At 32.9% G+C, this 25,921-nt stretch overlaps 2 protein-coding genes and 1 non-coding gene across 3 annotated transcripts; all 3 read left to right on the top strand.

Annotated features, from left to right (window-relative positions):
- Positions 1-1,246: 1,246 nt before the first annotated feature.
- LOC110023748 (alcohol dehydrogenase class-3) lies at positions 1,247-16,115 on the top strand. The gene is made up of 9 exons (XM_020723308.1): positions 1,247-1,400; positions 1,517-1,653; positions 9,485-9,531; positions 9,880-10,205; positions 12,404-12,486; positions 12,564-12,639; positions 14,529-14,686; positions 15,452-15,613; positions 15,770-16,115. Exons 1-9 carry the CDS (start codon positions 1,367-1,369, stop codon positions 15,884-15,886), a joined length of 1,140 nt encoding a protein of 379 aa, XP_020578967.1. The 5' UTR covers positions 1,247-1,366; the 3' UTR covers positions 15,887-16,115.
- Positions 16,116-17,694: 1,579 nt separating this feature from the next.
- On the top strand, positions 17,695-17,767 carry TRNAF-GAA. Its single transcript has one exon. It is a non-coding gene; the product is annotated as a tRNA-Phe (tRNA).
- Positions 17,768-20,167: 2,400 nt separating this feature from the next.
- Positions 20,168-25,135, top strand: LOC110023781 (60S ribosomal protein L21-1-like). Its single transcript, XM_020723363.1, has 2 exons — positions 20,168-20,478; positions 24,745-25,135. Exons 1-2 carry the CDS (start codon positions 20,242-20,244, stop codon positions 25,000-25,002), a joined length of 495 nt encoding a protein of 164 aa, XP_020579022.1. The 5' UTR covers positions 20,168-20,241; the 3' UTR covers positions 25,003-25,135.
- Positions 25,136-25,921: the final 786 nt, after the last annotated feature.

Raw genomic sequence — 25,921 nt, 5'->3', positions numbered from 1 at the left:
TATATATATATATATATATATATATATATATAACCAATTGTCAACTATTGCATATTTGATTACAATGAGCATATTTAAATTATCATTGACTAAAATTTTTTTAATAACATACTTTTGTCTGATAATATTTGATGTCCTCATTAAAAGTTTTATCATCAAACATGAATCTCGATGCATATTGAGCAGAAAAAAATTCTAAATTTAAATTTTGTGATCTTTCAAGCTCTAATTTTAGCAAATTTATAGTCGAACTAAACGTCACGATAAAGTGAACCCAATGATATTGGAAGTGATCCGATCCAAGTTTAAATTATCCTAGATCATATACTTAAATATAATTAACTATTTAGTGCATCAACTAAATCACTAAATGATCTCAAAACTTGACACGCTTATAGTCAAATTGAGAATGTCAACGAGAAGACCTAACATGCCCAAGATCATTCAATTTTGAAATCATTAAGACACTTGAATGTTGAATCATTTATTGCGATCAAAGAAATTAATATGTCCCATTCGATGGAGTGTTTTGGGAGATTGACCAAGTTTAGCAAAATGTCTCTCTAAAAAACCATAAATAGTCCATCGTTCTTCACTTGAAAGGGAAGAAGAAGATGAAAGAGTGAGCTGGCTATTGAAGCTTAATTCTTAAAGTTTTGAAGATTGTTGCTCGTCACCAAAGTCTCGGCAATCGCTAATTTTTTTACTTTCATCTTTTCTAATTAAAGAGATGAGTGAATCTCTGTACTTTAAATTTGATAGTATATTACATTGACTAGACTAAACTATATATTTTATCCCCTTCAATTTGATATCTAATTGTTGTTGGTTACCAAAGCCCGGTTGACTATTACATCTCTATTTGTATATGTGTTGAAAAATTATACTGAACTATGACTTTAGATTTATATGTAGTTGAGAATTTTCTAACATACATTGTTAAGATATATATATATATAATATATATATATAAATAATGAGTCAAAGCCCACTATGTTAAAGCCCACTATGTTATATGAAATCCGACACAAATCTCACTAATTACAATCCTACCTAGGTAAGCTTGTTTAATTTAAAGCATTACAACCACTAATGTCAAATGTTGGTCAAACAGTCAAATTCAAACTAAACATGGGTCAATTCGAAAAAAAAAACTAACCGGTTCAACTCAAACCGGTACATTTCTAATTGAAAGTGCCGGTTCAGTTCATTTTTTTGACGCCTGAAATTTCCAGCCTGGACAAAATGCAGTCTCCATCCACACGGTTCAGTCGCTAGACCCCAACCCATTCTATCGTCCCTTTCACTTCCATCTTCCAGGCATCGCAGTAGCAGTGAGTGAGAGCTATTCTGCGCCTTCTGCTTCATGGCGACTCAAGGTCAAGTTATCACCTGCAAAGGTACAGCGATCTTCTCCGATCTACCTTTTTTTTCTTTTTTTACTTTTCTGTGTTCTCAAACATGCGGCCGTCTTCTTCCCTGGTTTATGATTCGGTTTGAGTGGGGATAATAATAGCTGCCGTCGCGTGGGAGGCGAACAAGCCGCTGGTTATCGAGGATGTGCAGGTTGCACCGCCGCAGGCTGGGGAGGTTAGGATCAAGATCCTCTTCGCCGCTCTTTGCCACACCGACGCTTATACCTGGAGCGGAAAGGTGGGATTCTTTCCATGTGTTTGTTGTATTAGCAATTCCTAACCTAGTTTTTCTGATGAAATCTACTTCATAACTTTTTATACATGTTATGAAGAATCCGTGTGAGTTTTTATTTTCTTTGTCAACATCAGCTTTGTTTTATTTATATTTTCTAGCATTTAAATTATGATGGCTCTTCTTAATTTTATAGGCTCCGGCATTTGAATATTCATGTTTTTCAATGAACGAATGTTTTTGGTTGTATTTTTTTGGGCTTTAATATTTTTTGCGAGTGCTGTATTGTTTTGTAGCATTTGATGGAGCGTAATTTAATTCTATATTATGTTTGTATTCTAGCAGTAAATGGAAAAAAATTGCGGATCGCTGGTTATTGATGTTTTTTATGTCTTTATTGGAGCGGAATTCATACATTTTATTATATGAAAAATATATACTTTATGTCTTGCTGCGTAAATGCCACTTATTCTCATCCTTTCTTGTCTAAGATTTACTCATTGTTTATTTGTTTTGTAGAAAATTCTAGGCTTGAGTTGGCATGGCTTATGTTTTTTTTTGCTTTTGCTGGTAGAGCTTTTTGAAGCTTATTGCTTAGCTTCAATTTCTATTCTAGTTTTATTTTTAGTGTATAATTCACTTTGATCAGGTTAGATGAATTATAAATGAATATACTAGAATCTTGGATAAAGGCACAAACACCAATGATGGGTGGAAATGTTATTTTTGAGAAATTTTGAGATGGTAATATTAAGGAAGTAATATTTTTTCTGAATAAGACAACATAATAATCATGAAGTGTATATTGATTTAAAAAAGTAATGTTGAGTTTTCCTTAAGAAGATGCTTAGAGCTAAAGTTGTTGGTCTATATGAGACACCTTTGAAGATTTGGAAACTTGTAGAATCTATGGGACCAATTGTTTAATAAATTTTATCAATGGAATCTAAACGCTAAGAGGATGATAAATAATTAGAGAATAATCATGTTTATATTGATAATTAGAAATAGAGGGCATGTCCAATTTTGCGGTAGTAATTGGATAATTAAACCTATTCAAACTGTGAAGTTATAGGGATGGTAATTCAATATGGGCTTATAAAATTCATGAAATCATCAAAGACGATGTTTAAGAAGGATGGAACGTGCAACCAATTTGATAATTGGTTGATGTGGACTTACTTTCTTTGTCACCTATGATGATTTCTCAAACATGACTCTCCCAATGATTTCTATTGCATCTTCCTCTAGTTGCATGTTATTGTTATCCTTTGCTGCGCAATCTCCTTCAATTTTTATGGTGGAGTGTTTTTTTGTTTACTTCTCCAATAACTATTTTGCGGCACCTGTAGTTCTTGGCCTATCTATTTGTCATTTTTGAAGGGACATTTAAAGATTTATATTCCAAAAAATATTACTAATGAATTGCCACAATATAGCTTGCTATTGATTTAATTCATGGGCCATCTTTATCAGATCTCCTATTATAGAATAAATTCAACTTGACATATCGAAAATAATGAGAAGTAGATGGTTTAATGAAAAATTAGCTTATTAGTGAGGTTCTTAGCCATTATGATGTTCCACATTGCTTACACGTATACAAGATAGAAGTTAATTAATGTGTAGACAATATGAAAATTAACAATATTACCATCAAATATTGATCGCATATTTCTATGTTATATGCTATGCTGGAGATGATGATGATGACGGTGATATGATATTTGAGAAATTGAAGCGATTATCATCAAGAATGTTTTAAGGAGATGAATAAAAATTGCTTTTATAACTATGGATGTGTCAAATGAATGGTTGGTTTTGACTTTTGGCCTGGTTAATATGCTGAGTATTATATATATGAATCATGAATCATGTTCTTGGTCTTCATTGAAATTTTTTTATTGTGCCGATTAGATTTATAATGACAATTCCTAGCAATTATTACTTATTATTAGCTTTTTCTATTTTATTTTTTTCTTTTGTTTATTGTAATTAGGTTTAAACACCCCTTCTTCTGTTAATAAAATTATGATGCTCTATTCCAAATCTCAACATGAATTAGAGCCATGGCTCTAACCCTAGAGGTTGCACCCTAGCCGCCGATCACCTGCAGGTCTTCTCGTACAGAATTCTTGTCGGCAGCCACCAGCAGCTGAAGCGTCTTGCCTTTTCAGTCGTTGATCCCAATAGTTTTTCCTTCCAGCTTCTGATCCCAACAACTTCTCTAAGCCAGTTGATCCTACTTATGACGCTGAAACTTACTGCCTTTTCAACCACTGATCCCCACAGTTTTTCTTTCAAGCCAGGCAGTTTTTCTTTCAGTCGCTAATCCCAACAGCTTCTCAAAGCCAACCTTCCTATTGTTTTTCCTTACGTGCATTCTTGCAACACTCTTGCAACTTTCTTGCAGCCTTACTTGCAGTTATCCGTCAGTGAGGAACTTACAAATCCATCGATGTCTCAGAATCCCATCCACATTTCTTTTGGCTCTGTCGGAATCATCTTGAATTGTGCTCAGCCCTCGTTCATGCCACCTCAGACTAGTTACTTCACTTGTGTTTAATGTCACAAACCCAAACGCACTCAGGACAAGTGCTTTAAACTTTATGGTAAACCGACATACAAACCTTTGGTTAAATCCTCTGCTATCAAAGGCTTCACGACAACCTTTAAATTTACCACAGTTCAACCAACTCCTATTCGGAACATCCCAGAATTCTCCAAATCCTTGAGAAACCATATGAAGCAATTGCCAAGCTACTTGGAGCACATCAAGTCTCTACGGGTTCGTCGACCTCCCACGTCCAACAAGGTACTATTCCTATTGCTTTCATGATTTTTTCCTCCTCTATTCCATGTATTATCGATTCAAGTGTCACGGATCACATGACATGATGCTCACAAGTTTTCTCAACTTACTATCGGTGCTCTAAAAAGGATAATGTCAGAATTGTCGGTGACTCCTATAGTTCCATTGCTGGTATACTTTGGAGACTGTTTTACATTTTCTCTAATTGCAATGTAACTTGTTATCTGTCAGCAAGTTGACAAATGATATGGTTTGCGTTGCTAATTTCTCTTCTGATGGTTGTGCTTTTCAGGATCGTCATTCGAGGAGAATAATTAGAACTGTTAAGAGGGTAGTCGGACTGTACTACTTCCAAGAGAAGAGCATGGACAGTGAGGACACACCTCTCAGGAGTTGTTGCTTATCTCGAGTTATTGAATGTCTCATTATGTTATTGCATCACCGTTTAGGTCATCCTTGTTTTTAATATTTAAAAATTTATATCCTTTGTTGTTTTCTAATAAAAATATTTTTAATTTCAATTGTGAGACATGCTAGTTAGTCAAACATGATCTAGTCTATTAACCACTCCACACTTACACACCTTCCACTCATTTCTCTCTCATTCACAGTGACCTATGGGGACCCTCTCGTACTCCCAACTACACCAATAAACGGTGGTTCCTGACTTTGATTGATGTTCACAGTCGAATGACGTGTCTATATTTTAAAAGACAAATCAAAGATTGATGTCACCTTCCAAAACTTCTACACCTTCTTTTTAACTCAATTGAAAACTCATATTCAGTTCATTTGGACCAACAATGTTCGTGGTTTTTCAACTCTATTTTGGGTGAATTCTTCATGAGTAATGACATCCTCCACCAAAGCTCGTGCACAGACACTCCTTAACATAATGGGGTAGTCGAGAGAAAAAAACAGTCACCTCTGCGACGTTATTAGCTCCATTATGTTTCAATCCAATGTCACGAAATAGTTTTGGAATGATGTCATTCTCACTGCCACCTATCGCATAAGTAGTCCATTTTAAAATTCACAAGTTGCGAACCCCCTAGTTGTCTTGATGTCATACTTCCCTGCCAATCAAGTTTTCTCCACCTTAGACACCATGATTTTTGGTTACACTGCTTTTGTTTGAAATACTACCCTCAATTGAAGTAAACTTAATCTTAGATCCATAAAATGTATCTTTATTGGGTACTTCGCCACTCAAAAGGGGTATCAGTGTCTTGATCCTGCCACTAACAAAATTTATGTGAGCGTTGATGTCTCATTCTTTGAAAGTGTTCTCTATTTTGCTAGCTCGACCACAAATGAGGGGGAGTTTGGTTCTTAGACACTGTCCCTTATCCTACTCCTATGGATGTACCCCCCATTATTCCTGCCACTAAGAAGTCCCTTGTTCCGGTGAGTCCCTTGATTAGGTGAATGCATCATTTCTTCCTCCCACTATCTGTGCCTACACTCGGTGCACTCGTCCAATTCTCCTACTCTGGAACCCGCTATCTTCTTACAAGACCCTACCTCCACTTCGGGTGACATTCTCAACACGACCCCTCCTCCGAATGAGGAGGTGAGTTCTCCGAGTAAGGTATGTAATTAGACATGCTCCCTCAATTCTATATGACAAAATATATCTCTTTTCGCAGTTTATCACTGACATGTAGGACTGTCAAAAAAACTCGTTGTTCACGAACAGCTCGTGTTCGGCTCGTTAAGTAGCTTGGGTTCGGCTCGTTCGTTAAGTAAACGAGCCAAACACGAACAAGAATTTAAAAACCGCGCCGATCACGAACAACTCTTTGTTCGCTCGTGTTCGGCTCATTTTAGCTCGAAATTTAAAAAAAATATATATAATTATTTATATAGTAATATATTATATATATTTATATCTAAGTTTAAATCATAACATCTCGTGTAGTAATGTGGTTAGTGTCCTTTTTGTATACATTTAGTCCAGATTCAAATCCCACACTTTACATCTATTTTTTTCAATTTAATTTTTGCTGTCATTTTCGAGCCGAACACGAACTCGAATATTTAAATCGAGCCGAACACGAACACACTGTTCAAGAGCCAATTTCGAACACGAGCCGATTTCGAACACGAGCTATTTCGAACGAGCCGAACACGAGCCAAGCCTAAGCTCGTCAAGCTCAACTCGTTTACAGCCCTACCGACATGCGGATTATTTGTTACTTTCCTGATAGATAACTACTTTTGAGGTTGGTCTTGTTGATCCAACCTGAAAAACGATAGTAATGGAGGAGATGATTGTCCTTCAGCGAAACCATACATGAGACACCGTTGATCTTCCTCAGGGTAAGAAAGTTGTGGGGGTGTCGATGGATTTTCAACACCAAGTTCAAATTTGATGGATTCTTTGAATGCAACAAGACACATTGGTCATGAAAGGGTAATCGTAGATCTATGAAGTTAACTTGAGGAGGCATTTACTTCCAGTGACTAAGTTAAACACTATTCAGGTCCTATTGTACCTTGCAGTGAATCTTGATTGGCTTTTATTCCAGCTACACATCAAGAATGTGTTATTGAATCAGGATCTTACAGAAGAGGTATACATGTCTCTCTCTCTTAACTTAAACTCCACTGCCTCCGGAAGGCAAGTGTGCAGGTTGTGAACGTCCCTTTATGGGCTAAAGCAGTCCTCAAGAGCTTGGTTCAACAAGTTCACAAAGGTAGTTGTGGGTCATGGTTTTACTTAAGCTCAATTTTATCACACTTTCTTCTTCCAACATTCCTCCAATGACCAGACAACTTCCCTTATTGTCTATGTTGATGATATTGTTCTTATATATAACGATCTCCCAGTATTAAAATCCTTTAAAGATATTCTTGCTAAGTTCTTTGAAATGAAGAACTTGAGATCTCTTCGGTACTTCTTAGGCATGGAGACAGCTCGATCATCTCGGGGGCATTTGTGTATCTTAACGCAAATATGTTGGTGATTTCTTGACAGAGAATAATTTTCTTTTGTGTGAACTCGTGGTTGTCCTTGTGGATCTCAATGAAAAAGTATCTAACATTCTCAATGTTGTGTCTGTCAATAAGCCTCACTAGGGAAACTCATCTACATCACACGTACTTGCCCTGATATATGTCACACAGTTGGTATAGCGAGCCCATTCATACATGACCTCTATGAGCATTATATCCAAGCTGTCCACTGGATTCTCCACTATTTAAAAGGCACATCAGGCTCAGGTTTGTTTTTTTCTCGTCACACCACTCGGTTTATTGTTGTTTATACGAATGCTCTTTGGGCTGGGTTAGTTCATGATCGACGTTCCATCTCGGGGTATTGCTCATTTGTATGGGAAAATATTGTCGCGTGTAAAAGCAAAAAATAATTTGTGGTTGCTCGGAGCAAGCTGAAGCTGAATTCCAGTCAATGTTCTTAGAGATATGTGAATCCCTTTGGTTACGCATCGTACTCCATGTCTTTTGTATGACAACCTCCATCCCACTGCAGCTATTTTGTGATAATAAGACCACCATCAACATTGCTCACAATCGAGTCCAGCATGATCGTATCAAATATGTGGACTTTGACAGACACTTCATTAAGGAAAACATTGAGTTCGCAGAAATTTGTGTTCCTTCTGTGCCCTCTAGTGATCAACAAACAGATATTCTCACCAAGAATCTTCCTCGTTCTTTGTTCGATGACTTTAAATCTAAATTGAACATGGTTGTTATCCATGCTTCAACTTGAGGGAAAATATTAGATTTGTAATGACAATTTCTAGCCATTATTGCCTATTATTAGTTTTTTTTCCCTCATTATATGTTTCCTATTTATTTTATTTTGTTTTATTATGTTTTATTTCTTTTCTTTGTTGTGCCTATTATAATTGGGTTTAAATTCCCCTCCTTCTATTGATAAAAATATGTTGCTCATTCCATATCTCAACTGTGCCGATATCTTGATATATAATAAAACTATAAAGGAATATTTGTTGCACCATAGAAGCGTTTTTAAATTATCAAGTAGAAAATTTATATTTGAATTTGTGGTGTCGAATTAAGAAATGTATGTTTTTCATGATAAATAGAAGCAATTGTTGTTTAGCCTAAATTTATTATATTCATTTCATTCGAAGTTTTTGTGATTTGGCTACATTCTATAAAAGCCTGATTAAAGGATTCATGTGGCGCCTATCACTTGTAAAAAAGAAGAATCTCATCTGATTAATTTAATAAAGGAAAAGCTTGCAATACATCCGGGCATCGATGGACTAATTTTAGTAGAACAATTGAGTTTTTTTTTTTTTTCCTTTACCATGTCTCAACTTTAGGTAATGGAGATGTTTTTAGTCCAATACATCATTTTATTATCGTAGAAAATTTTATACAGTAGTGCAATCTCTTCGATATTGATGATGTTATCTATTGCTAAAAGAGTTTGTTCCATAGTCTTAACTATCAGATACTTTAAACTTTGTCCACATGCTCTTCTCTTTGACAAATATTTGGAGTTGAGACTTTTTTCTCTTGAAAGTTATGTAAAGACACAATTATAAAAGTTAAAGTTCAAATAATTTGATAATGAAGTTTAAGTTTAGAAATTCTAAATGCTCTCCACTTTCTCTAACTTTATATGTAGGTATATAGATAGATAGATAGAAGGTTGTGGAATATAGACTTGCATGATTTGTGCAAAATAGATTTAACACTTTTAACAACACTCAATAAGAAAGCGTTGAGAAGAGTTGGGAATGGAATTTATTAGTCTGATTTGAAATGGTTGTGATTAGACTAACACTAAATTAAAAAAGGTTTTTTCCCTAATTTTTAAAATGAAATTTAATTATGCAAATACATTGATTTATTTGTGTTTGCTTGTACATGTGCAATTACCTCGCAGTTGTAGAGGTGATCAAAATTGTTACTTATCAATCCCTAGTTAATGTGTCCCCTACCTTGATGGAATTTTTTTTTGCTCCCTTCACGTTTGATGCTATATGCTTATTCATTTTTGTAACATATGAATCTTGCCAACAGGATCCTGAGGGTCTCTTTCCTTGTATTCTTGGACATGAAGCTGCTGGGTATACTCTAATTATGTTATATTTAAGGGGCATTTATATATATACCATGCAACTTATATATTTACAATCTAACACCCAAACTTTAATATTTACATGCATAACATTTAAATCTCTAATATCACATAAAAAATACCACTATCTCCTACTTTTTAATAGTGAAAAACACATTTTCATGCATTGGTTTATCACAGCAAAGTGCTATGTATGTAAATATGAAAGTTTAAGTGTTAGATATGTAAATACATAAGAATTGTGTAGTATGTATGTAAATTTTCTTATATTTAAAATTTAAAAAATTTATGTTTATTGTGATCTTCAATTGAGCAAATGTCGAAACTTGTACTGCAGAATTGTTGAAAGTATTGGTGAGGGAGTGACTGAAGTCCAACCAGGAGACCATGTTATACCTTGCTACCAAGCAGAATGCAGGGAATGTAAGTTTTGTAAATCTGGAAAAACAAACCTTTGTGGCAAGGTTAGGGCTGCAACTGGTGTTGGTGTCATGTTGAATGACTTTAAGAGCAGGTTCTCTATAAATGGGAAGCCCATCTATCATTTTATGGGAACATCAACATTCAGTCAATATACAGTTGTGCATGATGTTAGTGTTGCAAAAATTGATCCCCTTGCCCCTTTGGAGAAGGTTTGTCTTCTTGGATGCGGTGTTCCTACAGGTAAATTTGCCATTATTCTTTTTCTGTGATATCGAAATACTATAAAACTTGAATCTTTGTGCTTTGTTCTTATTTGTGTACATTTCTCTACATCACTGTGTTTTGTTACTAGTTTTAGCTGGTACAGTTAGCTTTACTGATAATTATGCTTGTAGAATATGTTTGAGAGTAGCTTTTAAATCATTGTCTTGAATGTATAGGCTAAATTGCTAATATCAGATTTACTTTTTCAGTCTTCCAATTTATGAGTCATATGATGAAGTTATGTGTTTTGGGAGGAGAAAGAGTAATGAAGCATAGACTTGAGAAAAGATTATGCTATATTATATAATTAATTTTATTTTATTCCTGGAAGTTTCTCTATGAAGGAGATTTGGTCTAAGAGTGCAAGATAGGATTATCATATTATTTTTTATTGATCTTGAGGATTGAGTACTATAAGAATTGGTTTGATGGATATTAAGAAAGCAACTGTAAGCTATGTTGAAGATTCCGAAGATTTGAATGAAGGAATATGGACTAGCATTAGTAGTTGTGGAGCAGCCAAAGAGTTCCAAATCATAATTGGAAAATCAATGATAACAATAAATACAACTTTTTGAATTTATCCTAGTATTTTTGAATTTATTCTAGCATTCTAAGTGTGGTATCTTGGTGTATATTTTTTATTAATTACAGATCTAATTATTGATACCTTTTTTAAAATATATGAAAAATTATGAAATGAAGAAATATTTTGAAAGATAAAAAATTGCTCAGGAAGAATCAAACCTTGGTTGAGCATTTAAAAGAAAATTTCACTTGCATTTAATTTTTATAATTATCAAGCTATATTGCTAAAAGATAAGCTGATAGGTTTAAATTTATGGGATATATTATTTGAAAGAATTGGGATATAGGTGGTGATATTTCTTATAGTGTTAAGGTTGAATTGTTAAGATGGAGATGTACTGTTATGAGTCTTATTTAATATAAAAATGTCTTGGAGATTTAAGGGTAAATTTCATTAAACTGCAATTAGGATGGCTATTGTATTGATTTGAGTTTTGGGCGGTTAAGAAATTTTTATTGATAGCCAAATAGAGTTAAGACGATCGTGTGATAAGATTAGGAATTATGGATTGAGAATTTGTTATGTTAGAGGGATGGTGTGAGTATCATCTATTGAAGATAAGGTGGTCCAAAAGGCTCTTAGTTTGTTTGGTCGTACACAACAAAGTGATAGAAAATTATAGCAATTTGGCGGGCAGATAAAATTAATGTTGAAGGATTAGAAATTGAAGGTAAGAAGGTAACATTGACATAAGTTATTTAATAAAAATGAGTAGAAAGAAGGTTTAACATTTCATACAAATATCTATTGGAACAAATGACATAAAGCTTAACAAAAAACATGCTGTTCTATGGGAATCGGCACGGTGGGATTTTATGGTATGCTACTGCTTTAATCTAACGGTAAAGAAGCTTAAGGTTGTATATGTCTAGATTCTTCTCTAGATTATGAGAAACTACTTGATGTCAAGCTTTCATGCATGCTGTAGTGATTTTCAGGAATAATTTTTAGGAAGATTGACATACATGCCACTTTATTCCTATGTATCTAGATATCTAACACCTAAACATCAACTTTTGCACATATTCTACGCCTCAACTTTGCTTGAAAAGATGTATTTCACTTTTTAAAAGTTAAAATAGTGGTATTTTTGATGTGATATGAAAGATTTGGGTGGTATAAATGTATAAAATGGAGTTAAGGTGTTATATATGTAAATATATAGGAATTGAGTTGGTATGTATGTAAATGCCCCTTTGTTTTAATAAGATAGTTGATAAGATGGCCAAGAATTGTCATAGCTTCATTTTAAGTTTTGCAGATCCTTAAGGCTATCTCATTCTTTCTACATTTATAACTTAAAAGTTTGAAACTCATCTCAATACCTTCTTAATGACTGCTTATTTGTATACCACTATAGCTATAGATGTTAGATATAAATTGCAAAAACTTTGCAACAAAGTAATTGCTTTGGAAACTGGAAACTTTGATACAAAACTCTTAAACCTAGTTTCAAGGTAAAGGATAAAATTTATTTGATTAGGAGCTCTGAATGATTAACTTCTGATCAAATTGTATCTATACATGTTTTTTTTATGCTTTTGAGAGGTATTTTTTTATTTTTTGATTATTCTGTTTCATTTAGGTCTTGGAGCAGTTTGGAATACTGCCAAGGTTGAAGCAGGTTCCACCGTTGCAATTTTTGGACTGGGGACTGTTGGGCTTGCAGTAAGCTTTCTTACATGTCATATAACTAAACTGCTTTTGTTTTTGGCTTGTTTTTCTTAATTACTGTTTATGATAAGGTTGCAGAGGGGGCTAAAAAAGCAGGAGCATCCAGAATCATTGGCATAGATATTGATAAAAAAAAGTATGATATAGGTATACTTCAGTTCCAATCATATTTTCTACTTGACTGAATATTCATCCTCAATTCACCATGCAATTCACTATGAATAATATCTTTTTTGTCAACTTTATAAATTCTCATTCTTTATTCATTTGCTTCAGCGTGTTATAAGGGTTATTAACTTTTTTTATTTGTTTTATTGGTGTTTTATCTTCCTTTCATTGTACAAGTCGAAGCCACATAACTTAATCTATTGTTGTCTTTTCTCATTAATTGCAACTCATTCAAAACCTCTAATATGATAATTTTTCTCTTTTTTAGTTTTTTTCTCTTATTCATTTTAATAATCTCATATGTGCTCACTCAACTTGGCTATTAATAAGTTATTTATTGCTTGATACCTGGATCCATATGATGTTGCTAGTTTTATTGCAATTTACTTCTTTATGGTATTCTCTTATTACATATTACTTCAAAGACATTTTTTCATTTTAATCATTGTGTTTCCACTCTATATGTAAAATTATTTTTTGCATCTCTATTCTTCTATATAATAGTTTTATGAAACTTCATCCTATTACACCTTTGATCGCTTGATATACAATATTTATTCATAATTCTCAAATTCACGCCCATTAAAATTGCTTGTCATGTGAAGTTCTAATCATATGATCTGTACATGTTCTCAATCGTTTGAACTTTTTGGTTATTTTAATTGAGATCTCGCTTATTTATACTATTTTAATTTACAAATAACATACACCAAGACATCTCATTATATATATCCTTTGTAAGTATTAATGTAAAGCTTTAATAACATAAACTCCACTACTATTTTTAGTACTAATCAATGGTATATCATATTGATAAATACTTTAATGTAATGTTCATGCATCCCTATTTTTTCTTACTGTGCTCCAAATCAAATTTTGTTTTATCAGTTCATGTGCTTTTTTCAGGAGCAAAAGAAAAAATTTTTAAGAGTTCTATATTTCCTTTTTATATATTTTTTTCATAAATTTCCGTAACTCGAACAAAATCTGTATGTTATAGGAAAAGTTCATTCTCTATAAATTTTGGTCATACTAGAATCAACTATTATTAAAACTTTCTAAAGATTAACTTGAGCGTTGATCACAAGATGGGTGGAGATAATTGGATAAAGATTTTTAGTGATCTAAAAATCTTTATAGACGGGCTCTTTAGCATCATTTGCGATTTCTCTACTCTTCTTCTTTGTTGTTTTCACTGTTTTGATTTCTAATATCTCAGTTAAGGGTATTTACTCTAGCTATTATACACTGCATCTATCAAGCTGACCTGAGGTTTAGTTTAGATCCGACAATAATTTTTCGGAACTTTGTTTTTTCGAAAATATAGTAATTCTCTCAGTATGACACTGGTAATTTTGTGAAATAACATTGGCATTTATTTAATGCGAAAATCTGGCACACCATTGGTCTACAGTTTTAGACAGAAAAGCTTCGATTTTTTTCAGATATTTTAACCAGCTATTACCACATGTTTAACGAAGGTTTGAACTGCCTCGTACTTTGTTAATGTTGGTTTCATTCAGATTTTCGATCTTCCATGAAGCAGGCTTGTGCGTATTAGGCTTGACATGGCCATAGCTTTGAGAATAAACAGATTTTAATTAATCTCTTTTTACTGTAACAATATGTTTGCCATTCCTATTGGATTAAATTTCAATAATACTTTATGCAGTAAAATTTGGACTAAGATGGTGATCCCTACTATTAGCTGCCGCTTTAATTACATTTTATTTTGCATTGTGAGTGCTAATGCACAGAACTCTAGAAAATACTTTTTTATTACATTTGCAAAATTTAATATTATTATCATAATGTGCTTTATTTTTTAAATAAAAACATATTAACAAGTTTCATTTATCTGTTTGCAGGAAAAAATTTTGGAATTACCGAGTTAGTGAACCCAAAGGACCATGACAAACCAATACAGCAGGTTATCATTGACCTCACTGACGGTGGTGTGGATTACAGTTTTGAATGTATTGGAAATGTCCAACTGATGAGGGCCGCCTTGGAATGCTGTCATAAGGTAAATTTCCTGAAGAGATATAGTGTGAGAAAGGGAAGGGAAATTTACATAAATCCCATACAATTCTTATTCATTTACACATCTATCACCCAAAGTTTAACTTTTACACTTATTAACACTTTGGTGTGGTAAACTTATGCATGAATTTGTGTATTTCACCTTTGAAAAGATTGTGGTGGTATTTTTGATGTGCTGTCAAAGATTTGAATGGTATGTATTTAAATATGAATGCTTAGGTTTTAGATATGCAAATACATAAGAATTGTGTGGTATGTTTGTAAGTGCCTCAAAAAAAGTATGCGTGGAGCGGCGGCATCATATTAGATTTGATACTTTGCAAGATACCATTTCTTGGCTCTTTTTTCATGCATCTTAAGCTTTCAGGCATATCCGAAATTGAAGTAAAATAAACCACTCTGGGGATTTTTAGTTAGTCTTCACCAGCCTTTCAAAACGATCATGATAACTTCCTTTGGAAAATAGATATGTTCACACAAAATAATAAAAGGCCATTTACATACATACCACCCAATTCCTATGTATTTACATATCTAACATCTAAAGTTCACTTCTTACATTTATACAACCCAAATCTTTCAGATCATATTAAAAACACCACCATTTTAACTTTTAAAAACTGAAATACACCTTTTTATGTAGAGATAAGTTGATGTTTTGGTGTTAGATAGTTAAATACATGAGAATTGAGAGGTCTGCATGTAAATCTTCCAATTATTTAATGTCATATTTTATTTTGATGCACAGGGCTGGGGGACATCAGTTATTGTGGGTGTTGCTGCTTCCGGGCAGGAGATATCAACACGACCTTTTCAACTCGTTACAGGGCGTGTATGGAAGGGAACTGCCTTCGGAGGCTTCAAGAGCCGCTCTCAAGTTCCCTGGCTTGTTGACCAGTACATGCACAAGGTAAGTTAAAAAAGTGAAATTTTTTATATAATACGAAAGATTTAGGCGGTGTAAATATAAAAAAGAAATTGAGACGTTCGATATGTAAATACATAAGAATTAGGTGATATGTATGTAAATGAGCAGACATTGATATTTCTTTCTCTGATTCTAAAGGAAATAAAGGTCGACGAATACGTCACTCACCAACTCACACTGGATGAGATCAACAAGGCCTTCGACCTGATGCACGAGGGAGGATGTCTGCGCTGCGTGCTCGATCTTCATCCTTAAAAAAAAAAGGCTGGTTCTTCTCTTTTATCCTTACTATCTATGTCTAGTACATCTGAAATCCTTAATGGAGTGTGGTTTTCCAGTCTTTTTGGCAGTCACCAACATCAGCTATGCTGCAGGGATTAATGAGATGTTTGTGTTTTTGTTTGATGTTTTGAATTGTGCTTGAATATGTCAAATCTGGTTCTATATTTTGTTTAATATTTTTGGATTTTTTGCAAATATGTTATGAATTCGAGCACATGTGTGGTTTTATTTATTTATTTTATTTTGGCGAACTTGATGAGATTTAGTTTAGAAATAAGTGGTTTAGAGCGTGTTTGCAATTTGGGTCTCCTGGTCGAAGAGAAAGCTCTCTACCAACTCGAATTTGGGTCTCCTGGTCGAAGAGAAAGCTATCTACCAACTCCTCAACAAGGCCTGCACAGACTTTTGACTTCGCAGAACTTCAGAAATATGTATCAATTAATGGTATAATTTGTTATTGTGGCATGTTTGGTTGGTGAGCCAAACAAGTTGTTCTCGAACAGCGAGCCATTTTGACGGCTCTAGTCACACAACCTAGGAAGCTAAGGGAAGAGCGTGATTTAAATCTTATTATCTATATTAAAATATTTATTTAACTAGAATTTAATGCAATTTTGTTCAAAATTTTTAGTTGATAGTTTTAAAATGATTGTACTTTGTAGCCTTTTAGTCAATTTAATTATTTCGAGTTGAACACGAACGAACAATTTTATGTTCGTGTTCAGCTTGTTCGCTTAACGAACGCACCGAACAAGATAGACTTAAAAAGTCGAACAAAGGTTGTTTGCAAACAACGAGCTGTTGACAATCCTATTCATATACAGTGAAAGTAATTATGAGGAGAATAAATGAGTAACCGCTATAAATCAATGAAGGCAGCTATATTTCTTAAGAAAGTTGGCAATTATTACAAGCTAACAAATTCATTGAGATACACAAATGAGAGTTATTACTTGATTTATAGGAAGATTCATATGTATGATAGATAAAGTTACATAGATTCATAATATGTGGATAGGGTTGTTAACTGGGTTTGTTAACAAGTCAATTTGGAGCCGATCTGTCTCATGGCTCGTTATGTTTGATTTCGAGCTAGCTTGGTTTGAAATTGAATCGAATTCGATCCGGCTTGAAAACGAAATGAGATGGATCAAATTTGAGTTATTTGGATCCGTTCAAACTTCAAATCGGCTCGATCCGGCTTGAAATTGAAACGAGATTGATCAAATTTGAGTTATTTGGATCCGTTCAAACTTCAAATCGGCTCAATGCGAACTCAAAATTGAAACAAGATGACACAAATTGAGTTATTTGTGTCCATCTGAGCTCGAAATTGTCTAGTAACTCATTATATTTGATTTTATTTAGTATTATATATAATATTTATAAATAAAAAATAATTCAAGCCGATCTTGAGTCAGTTCAAGCCGATCCTTGTATGGTTTGATATTGGCTTCTTTTATTTTTTAGAAAATTAAAATTACTTTCTTCGAAAGAATAATATAGAATATGACGTTCATTATTTATATTTAGGTATAATAAAGTACAATACAGTAGAAACATTGATATTTAGAAATCTACCATCCACGTGATTTTTACTTACGCGTAACAATTAAACTATTGAGAATTTGATAAATATGAAGAATTTAATTTTTTGTTTTTACGATGAATTTTGATATTTTAGCGAGAATTTGAAACTCGGAAAACAATTGGTGGTAGATTTGTTCAAAAACAATTATTAAATAGTATATGACAATATAATTATCTTGAGACACCAAATTGCGGGGATAGCTCAGTTGGGAGAGCGCCAGACTGAAGATCTGGAGGTCGCGTGTTCGATCCACGCTCACCGCATGCGTGTTCTAATTTTTTTTATTTTATTTTTCATTCAATAAAAAAATGGTGTATTTAATAAGTATACAATACAATTATATAATTATGTATTTACATATCACTCCTATAAACTTTCATATTTACATACAGAGCACTAAAATCATATTCAAGAGATTTTTGGTCTAATGGCTCCTTTCAAAGTCTATTTATTAATATGACAAACATAACAAAGTTTTATACATATGATGGCTTTCATGATTTATTATATTTTATGTGTTCTTTCATTGTAAATATTAAATGTGTAAGATAAAATAAAGGGGCATTTATTTATTTAAATATTTGTCACCTAAACTTTGATTTTTTATATTAATACTATTCAAAACTTTCATATCTAATTCACATAAATTTTTTAAGTTTTAAAAACCAAAACACACCAAACTTCAAATTATTTTGTCAATATAATAGTCAAATCAAATGACGAATGAACGGAGGAATATGTATAAGGGTTGACAAACTCTAAAGCAAGAAGATTCCCTTGAAGTCAAGCCTAAAGATTGAGCCACTAAATGCTTGACAATTGACCTAAGACTAACCGGTCGAACCAAGGCGGGACAATCGGCTGACGAGGCGAATTGATGGAGAACGATCTGTTGCACGCCCACCAATTGCCAAGACCCTGATGATCGGATAAGTCCACTTGTCATTTAATATATCTGATACATGTAAATGTACTAAAAGAGCTCCTTCAGAGACTAATGATTAGAGGGCATACTTCTAATTCTAAAACCCATACCCCTATGTCTATAGCTAGGAGGTTAATTTTTGAATAAATGTTGCATGCTATTTACCCTCTTTTGGCTTAACCAACCAAAATTGTTCTACACTAGGTTTATCATATCTAGTGTTAGTTTTGCCCTCTTTTGACCCATCAACCCATCAAAATTACTTCAAAATTTTCACAATAAAGTCCATATATATTTTGTAAAATTTTCTTTATAATATTAAATAGTTAATAATTATGAATTTATGATAAGTATCATACACATGTTGTAAGGTTCATGATTATGAACTTATGATAAAGGTCATAAGCAAATACAATTAGATTTATGGGATTTTATATGGGATTCAAACTACTTTGAGAATTTAAAAAATTATTTCTAAACAAAATGAGCACATCATTATTTATAATTTTTAAAAATACCATTCTTGTTCATATCTAGAAGACGTTTTATGATTATCAACAACAAATGTTTGATGTTGATCGTTATGCAATCATACAGTGTTAATGTGATGTTTCCTTTGAGCTGAGAGCTAGCTAAAACATCTATGATAATATCTTCAAACTATTATACAAATATACGATAAAGTAAATCTTAATGTTATGAGCATATCAACAGTGACATATTAATCTTTTGATAATCAAATTCGCACTAGTCATTTTGAGAAAATAGGTCATTTGAAAATGATGATAATATACATTGTTTTCAATGTATTTCAAACAAAAAAAAAATCCTTTATTTATTTTACGATGAATCAAACAATTAGAAAGCATTTTAAATACATTATAATCATAGTACTATATAATTTTCTTACATTGTATTTCATTTTTAGCAAATCAGACAACCCCTAAACTTACATGGTTTTAACTATAACACATTTTAAAATGATAAATCCAATACGATAGTATTTTAAATACATTATAATCATAGTACTATATAATTTTCTTACATTGCATTTCATTTTTAGCAAACCAGACAACCCTTAAACTTACATGCTTTTAACTATAGCACATTTAAGATGATAAATTCTGGTCGTTTTTCTCACATGACATATATTAGGGCTATCAAAAAAGCTCATTATTAAAGGTCTGTTTAGGGCAGCTGCAGCTTATTGAATAATCTGTTGATAATGTGATTAAAAATAATCTGCTGATAAAGTAATTAAAAATAATCTGCTGATAAGCTAGGTGCAGTAGTTATTACAAATTTTTATTTTTTTTTGGAAAAGTCAGATCGCTATCAAAAAGCTGCAACCGCACCTAGACATGTGCGGTGTGAAAACACTGTTTTCGGCTTTTTGAAAACGCATAAGCTGCCAAAACACAGTTTACCCAAACAGATCAGGTGCGTTTTCAAAACGTCGCCGCACCAAATAAGCTGCCCCAAATAGACCCTAAATAGCTCATATTCCATTCGTTCCTTAAGCAAATCATTACTAGCCTACGTAATAAAAACAAAATGGCTTAGTTTGGTGGCCAAATACATGTTACAATTCATAACCATCATCATTGGAGCCCATTAGGCCTGTCTTAATTACACAGCGAATCGAACGGCGCAGATCTGTTGCAGAAGAAAAGATGCATAATCGTAATTATACAATTTCCACCGGGCTTTTCTGACAATTACAATTCCCCTCACTTTTCTCCTCCACGAAACCCTAATCGACTTCCACTTTCTTTTCTTGAGCTCGCAGTCGAGGTTTAACGGCGGATAACAATGCCGGCGGGACACGGGCTTCGTTCGCGAACACGAGACCTCTTCGCGAGGCCCTTCAGGAAGAAGGGGTACATTCCCCTCACCACATACCTTCGAACATACAAGATCGGGGAGTATGTTGATGTTAAGGTCAATGCTGCCATACACAAAGGTATGCCTCACAAGTTCTACCATGGAAGGACCGGAAGAGTTTGGAATGTTACGAAAAGAGCTATTGGGGTGGAAATCAATAAGCAGGTACTCTTACTCTTGATTGGATGCCAATTTGTGATTTGCGATTCTGCTGTTGGAAGTTTGGTATTTTCTTTGGTGTTTCTCGGAATCAGTTTATAGTTTTGATTTATTTACTGTATTTTCGTGAATTATAACTGCGGCCTTTTGTTTCATGTAAGATCTTGAGTTGACCGCTTTGTAAATCAAGTCATGTTGGATGTTTTCTTACAAATCTTGAGTTGATCGTATTGAAAAATGCAATCTTTAGATGTGCAGGTAAAGTTAGTGCTTGAGGACTTGAAAGAAAAATGGATAGAAATTATTCTAAATGATTCGTGTAGAATAGATTTAATATCTCGGGCGACACTCAAGAAGCACTTAGAAAACATTCATCAAGAACAAAGTACTGATGTAAATTCATACAACCAACTCAGATAAGTGGGATGCATTCGACGGTGATTGTGATGATGATCATAATTATTGGTTGCTTGGTTTTAATTGTGTGAAGGGGTAGGAATAGTATTCATGAATAGCTATGATTGTAGCGTTCTACTAAAGGGCTGTTGTGTATTTGTCCAATACTTTTATGTAGTTTTGGACAATTGTTTACATTGTTCTTGTTTTTCCATGTGTTTTTTTTTATTTGAAGATTTACTTTCATGTACAAGACTTCTAGACCCCATACACTTAGCCCATGAAGGGTCTAACTAGCGCCTTGTATTCTTTTAGCTAGCATAGAGCTAGATCTTCAATAGTCTTCTCTTCCCATCAGTACCGACAAAGAAAGAGTCATGAACACACCTGTAATGCACTAACGGAACTTCATTGGTTGCGAAGAAGCTTTCACCATCTCCCGGTGAAGTGGATTCATCCAGCTGAAAATGTCGAGGCACATCCTTCTGCTAATAGAGAGGTGTTGATAGGACATATATAGCCGCTTAGGCGCGTATAGAACGGAAATCAATTTTTATGTATTTATAGATCTAGCACATAAGCACATAAACTTCAATATATATATATATATATATTATGATCACTTTGTCTATGCATGAAAAGATGTATTTCAATTTTTAAAAGTTAAAATAGTGGTATTTTTTATGTGATATGAAAGATTTGGGGGTGTTATAAATATAAAAAAAGAAACTTTAGGTGTTAAATATGTAAATACATAATAATATGGTGGTATGTATGTCAATTTCCTTTTTATTATAAATTTTGTATATGATTCTTATGGCTAGTTTTACTCAAATTTCCAAAGATGATTGTAATTTGTTTTAGTAGTACATAATTAGTCGAATATATTTTTTATGTGCATGTTAAGCTTATGAAAATTGATTGTTTTTTTGTTGTGAATTTTTCCATGGTATCTTTGCACACCAGATATGTTCTGAATGTATTTTTTTAATTTCTTTTTGGTGGGTTTATTTTCATGCACTTGAATAGGTAGACACTTATAGTAGGTATGTTATATGTCTCTACTGAACCTTACATCTAGTTTTATTATTTTTGAGAATCTTACATAAAGGTCCTTTAAAATTAAAATCCTGTGTTTGGGTACTTGTTGCACTAAGATAATTGAATTGTGAATAATGTTTTGGTAATGGTTATTTTGATTTTTTAGTTATTAGATATTGCAATGGGAATCATTCAAGGCATCACATGATGAGACTTGGATGTTATATATGATGGCTGCACATTTAAGGACTGATACTGAATCTTGAGATTGTATGTTCCGCTAAATTCAAATTCATGTCAATAGTTTTGATTCTGGAAACTTGATGGAATTAGGATTCAAAAAAAAAAAAAAAATCACACATTTATGTTGTCAAAAAAACTTGACTAGAAAGATTTACATGCATACCCACTCAATTGTCTATTTACATATCCAACACCTAACCTTCTATTTTTACATATATGCTAGCTTACCTAAGCATGAAAAGGTGTATTTTACTTCTTAAAAGTTAAAATAGTGGGTTTTTTTCATGTGATATGAAAGATTTGGGTGATATAAATATAAAAAGTAAAATTTAGATGTTTGATATGTAAATACGTAAGAATTGGGTGGTAGGCATGTAAATGCCGAAGAACGTAAATGCTAGCATATGTTTTTATTTTTTAGCTTTTAGTGCGTCATTTTCCTTTGGGAGCTAAATTTTAGATTCTTTCAATTTTATTAATTCTCTGTTTACCATTTTATAGATTCTACCATCTTGCATTCTCTAGATTTTCTTTGTTGATGTATTTAATATCTAATGATGGTCATTTACAACTTGTTCAATTCTGTTGAACATGCAGTATTAAAATAAAGCAATTTCGAAGTACAGGCACATAGAGTATTCAATTAATGTAATTTAATTTTAGAGTGCGCGTTGTTGTTCTCTCAGAAGACTTAGAACTCAAATGATCTTAGTAACAAACCTTAATTATCTTCCTTATTTCCTGCTAGTATGATCAACAATTCATCATCATCTTCTTTCTTCTTTTGCTTTAAGCTAAACAATCCAGGATTCGGCTGATGACGATGATGTTAATGGAATCATGAAGAATATATTTGATTTTTAAAATAAAATCACTTTAGTTCCATGCCATGTGGTTACTGATATATTTAATATGCATCAGCTTTAGGAAGTTGATATGTAAATCTTGTTCATTGTTTTACTTCCAAGCTGCGTGATGCAATTCTACATGTAAATCATAAATTTCATGATCCATAAAATGGCAAACAGATTTTGAAATAGAGAAAGTGTAAAATTAAACTTGGATGGCTAATTGAATTGTTGAAGTTTCTTAAAACACAAAACAAAAACAATTACAATCAAGTGTGCTTGCTGGAATTGAACTTTGCACTCGTGTTTGATTTCTCAATTACTCGATGTTGTTCTTCTATGCATGGAATGATCATGGAGGTTGTTTACTTTTTAATGATTGTCGCATTGCATTGTTTTGGGTAATTAACGTGGAATCCAATATGAAAGAAGGAGTTTGATAATTTCGTAAGTTAAATATAATCAAAATATGATTTCATACTGTGTTATACGAAATACTGTGAAAGCGAACACATTATGCTTATGCTTAGGAATTGTTTGAGATCACTTTTGTTTTTTTTTCTTCTTTTCATTTTGTACTTTTATTTTATTTTATTCTTTTGTTTTGATGTAATTTAAAACATGTTTGATTGAGGTAGTTGTTTTTAAAAGCATTAAAAACATACTCTTTTAGAGGATGGGATCACTTTTGATTTTTTTTTTCAAGTTTCTTTTAATATTTTAATTTAAAACAAAACATTATGGTATAGTATAATATATTTAGCTGTTTTTAAAAATATTAAAAATAATTTTTAGATGTTTTGAATGTATATTTTTAAAAATAGAAAATATAAACATACAGAAGTTATAAAAAATAAACATGTTTTAAAATAAAATAGAAAACAAAAGTGATTTCAAATTAGTCCTTCGGTGTTTTGAGTGTTTTTAAAAACAAGTTGAATGTAAAAAGGTAAAGATGATTGTATGAAATGGAAGCACATTTAGGAAACTCAATTTTTTACATTTTTTCATCGTTCGAAATGATGTTATATAATATAATGAGGAAATTGATGCTCAAAAGGAATGAAATGACAGAAGATCAGGTTAGAAGTGGTGGTTGTCGATGAACACCTTTTTTACTATTTTTTTTAATGGCATAAATTTGAAATTTTTATCATCAAGGGGAGAAATTTTATGAATCATCAATTGCATTTGTATTTCTATATCATAATTCTTGATAAAATTAACTACTTAAACAGATGCATCTTACATAGTAATATTTAAAGAAATTTACATCCTTTGCACACAATTCTCATGTATTTACATCTCACACCTAAACTTTCATATTTACATACAGCATTTTGGTGCTTTATCCTATGCATGAAAATGTGTATTTCATTTTTAGAAAGTAGTGATGGTGCTATTTTTTTATCTGATATTAAATATTTGAGTGTTATGTGTGTAGATATGAAAGTTTAGGTTTGAGATATGTAAATACATAAGAATTGTATGCTATTTATGTAAATGCCCCTAATATTTATAGTTACAAATTATCTATTCCATCTTAATCATCATTTATGCTCTTGTTTTCCATAACATATCAATGGCTTTCTTACTCTCCATTTCTTCCATCACATTCTTACATTCATCATTTTCATCCCGAATATAGTGATATTTCTTGCCCTCCAATCACTTAGCAACAACATCAATCGCTTACATGACTTCCAACACAGCGACTAACATTCTGTTACTTTATTACAACCAGGTAAGGAACCGGATCATCAAGAAGCGAATCCATGTGCGCATCGAGCACGTGCAGCCTTCCCGATGTGCTGAAGAATTCCGTTTAAGGAAGAAGAAAAACGACGAGCTGAAGGCGGGGGCGAAGGCTCGTGGAGAAATCATCAGCACGAAGAGGCAGCCTGACGGACCTAAACCTGGTTTCATGGTGGAAGGCGCGACGCTGGAGACGGTCACACCCATTCCATATGATGTTGTTAATGATCTCAAGGGAGGTTATTAATTAAATCACAAGTTTTAGGATTTTAATTTCTGTGGGTTTTCATTATTTTTCATGTCAAAATACTGATGCATGCTGTTTAAGTTTGAAGTTTTTTGATGTTTGAGTTTCTAACTTGTTGAAGTAATTATCTGCCTATGTAATGTTCAGGTATTGTTGTCTTTTAGTGTTTTGATTATTCAAGTTACTCGTTAGCTAATTATCAAAGATATATATATATATATATATATATATATAAAGCTAACTAAAATTGAAGATAACCAGCCACGAGGTGATTTTGAGTTGGAACGGATTTGAATGATTCAATTTGAGCCAACTAATTTGGATTTTGAGCCGGATTGAGGAAATTTTTAGGTGAAACAGATTCAAACAACTCAACGTGAGCTGGCTTGATTCAGTTTTGAATTGGATTGAGCCGGACTGATTTGAAATCAAATATAATGAGTCATTCGTAGAGTTCGAGCTGCAGTCAATTCATTCAAGTTAATTTTATGAAGATTTTAACTCGGCTCGAAATCGGATTTTTAACAACGCTACGCTAACAATGGTTCTTTTTTATGATTTCTGCAAATTAAATATTCTTATCTTACTGAAAAGTGTTTCTATTTTGAGCCGATTGAGTTTGGTTGAAACCGGCTCAAGTTTGAATACAACAAATCAAGTGTATTTGAGCCAATTTTGGGCTGACCACAGATCACCTGAAAATCAGATCGTTCGCAGCTCTATGTCACAAACTAATTTATTCCAAGTCACCATGCAGCTTTAGCATTCATCCTTGGCGCTAAATCAACCTAACACTCATCACTCTTGGACTTAAAAGCAAACAACACTCTTCGAAGAACAATATGGAGTAATATTGGAGAAAGAGAACAATTCACCATGAAAGAGTGATTGCAACACTCAGAATGCTTAGAACCTTGGA

The sequence above is a fragment of the Phalaenopsis equestris genome, unplaced genomic scaffold (assembly GCF_001263595.1).
Source record: "Phalaenopsis equestris unplaced genomic scaffold, ASM126359v1 Scaffold000229, whole genome shotgun sequence".
NCBI classification, from domain to species: domain Eukaryota; kingdom Viridiplantae; phylum Streptophyta; class Magnoliopsida; order Asparagales; family Orchidaceae; genus Phalaenopsis; species Phalaenopsis equestris.
Note: the sequence above shows the minus strand (reverse complement) of the source record. Positions and strands in the feature narration are given on the sequence as shown.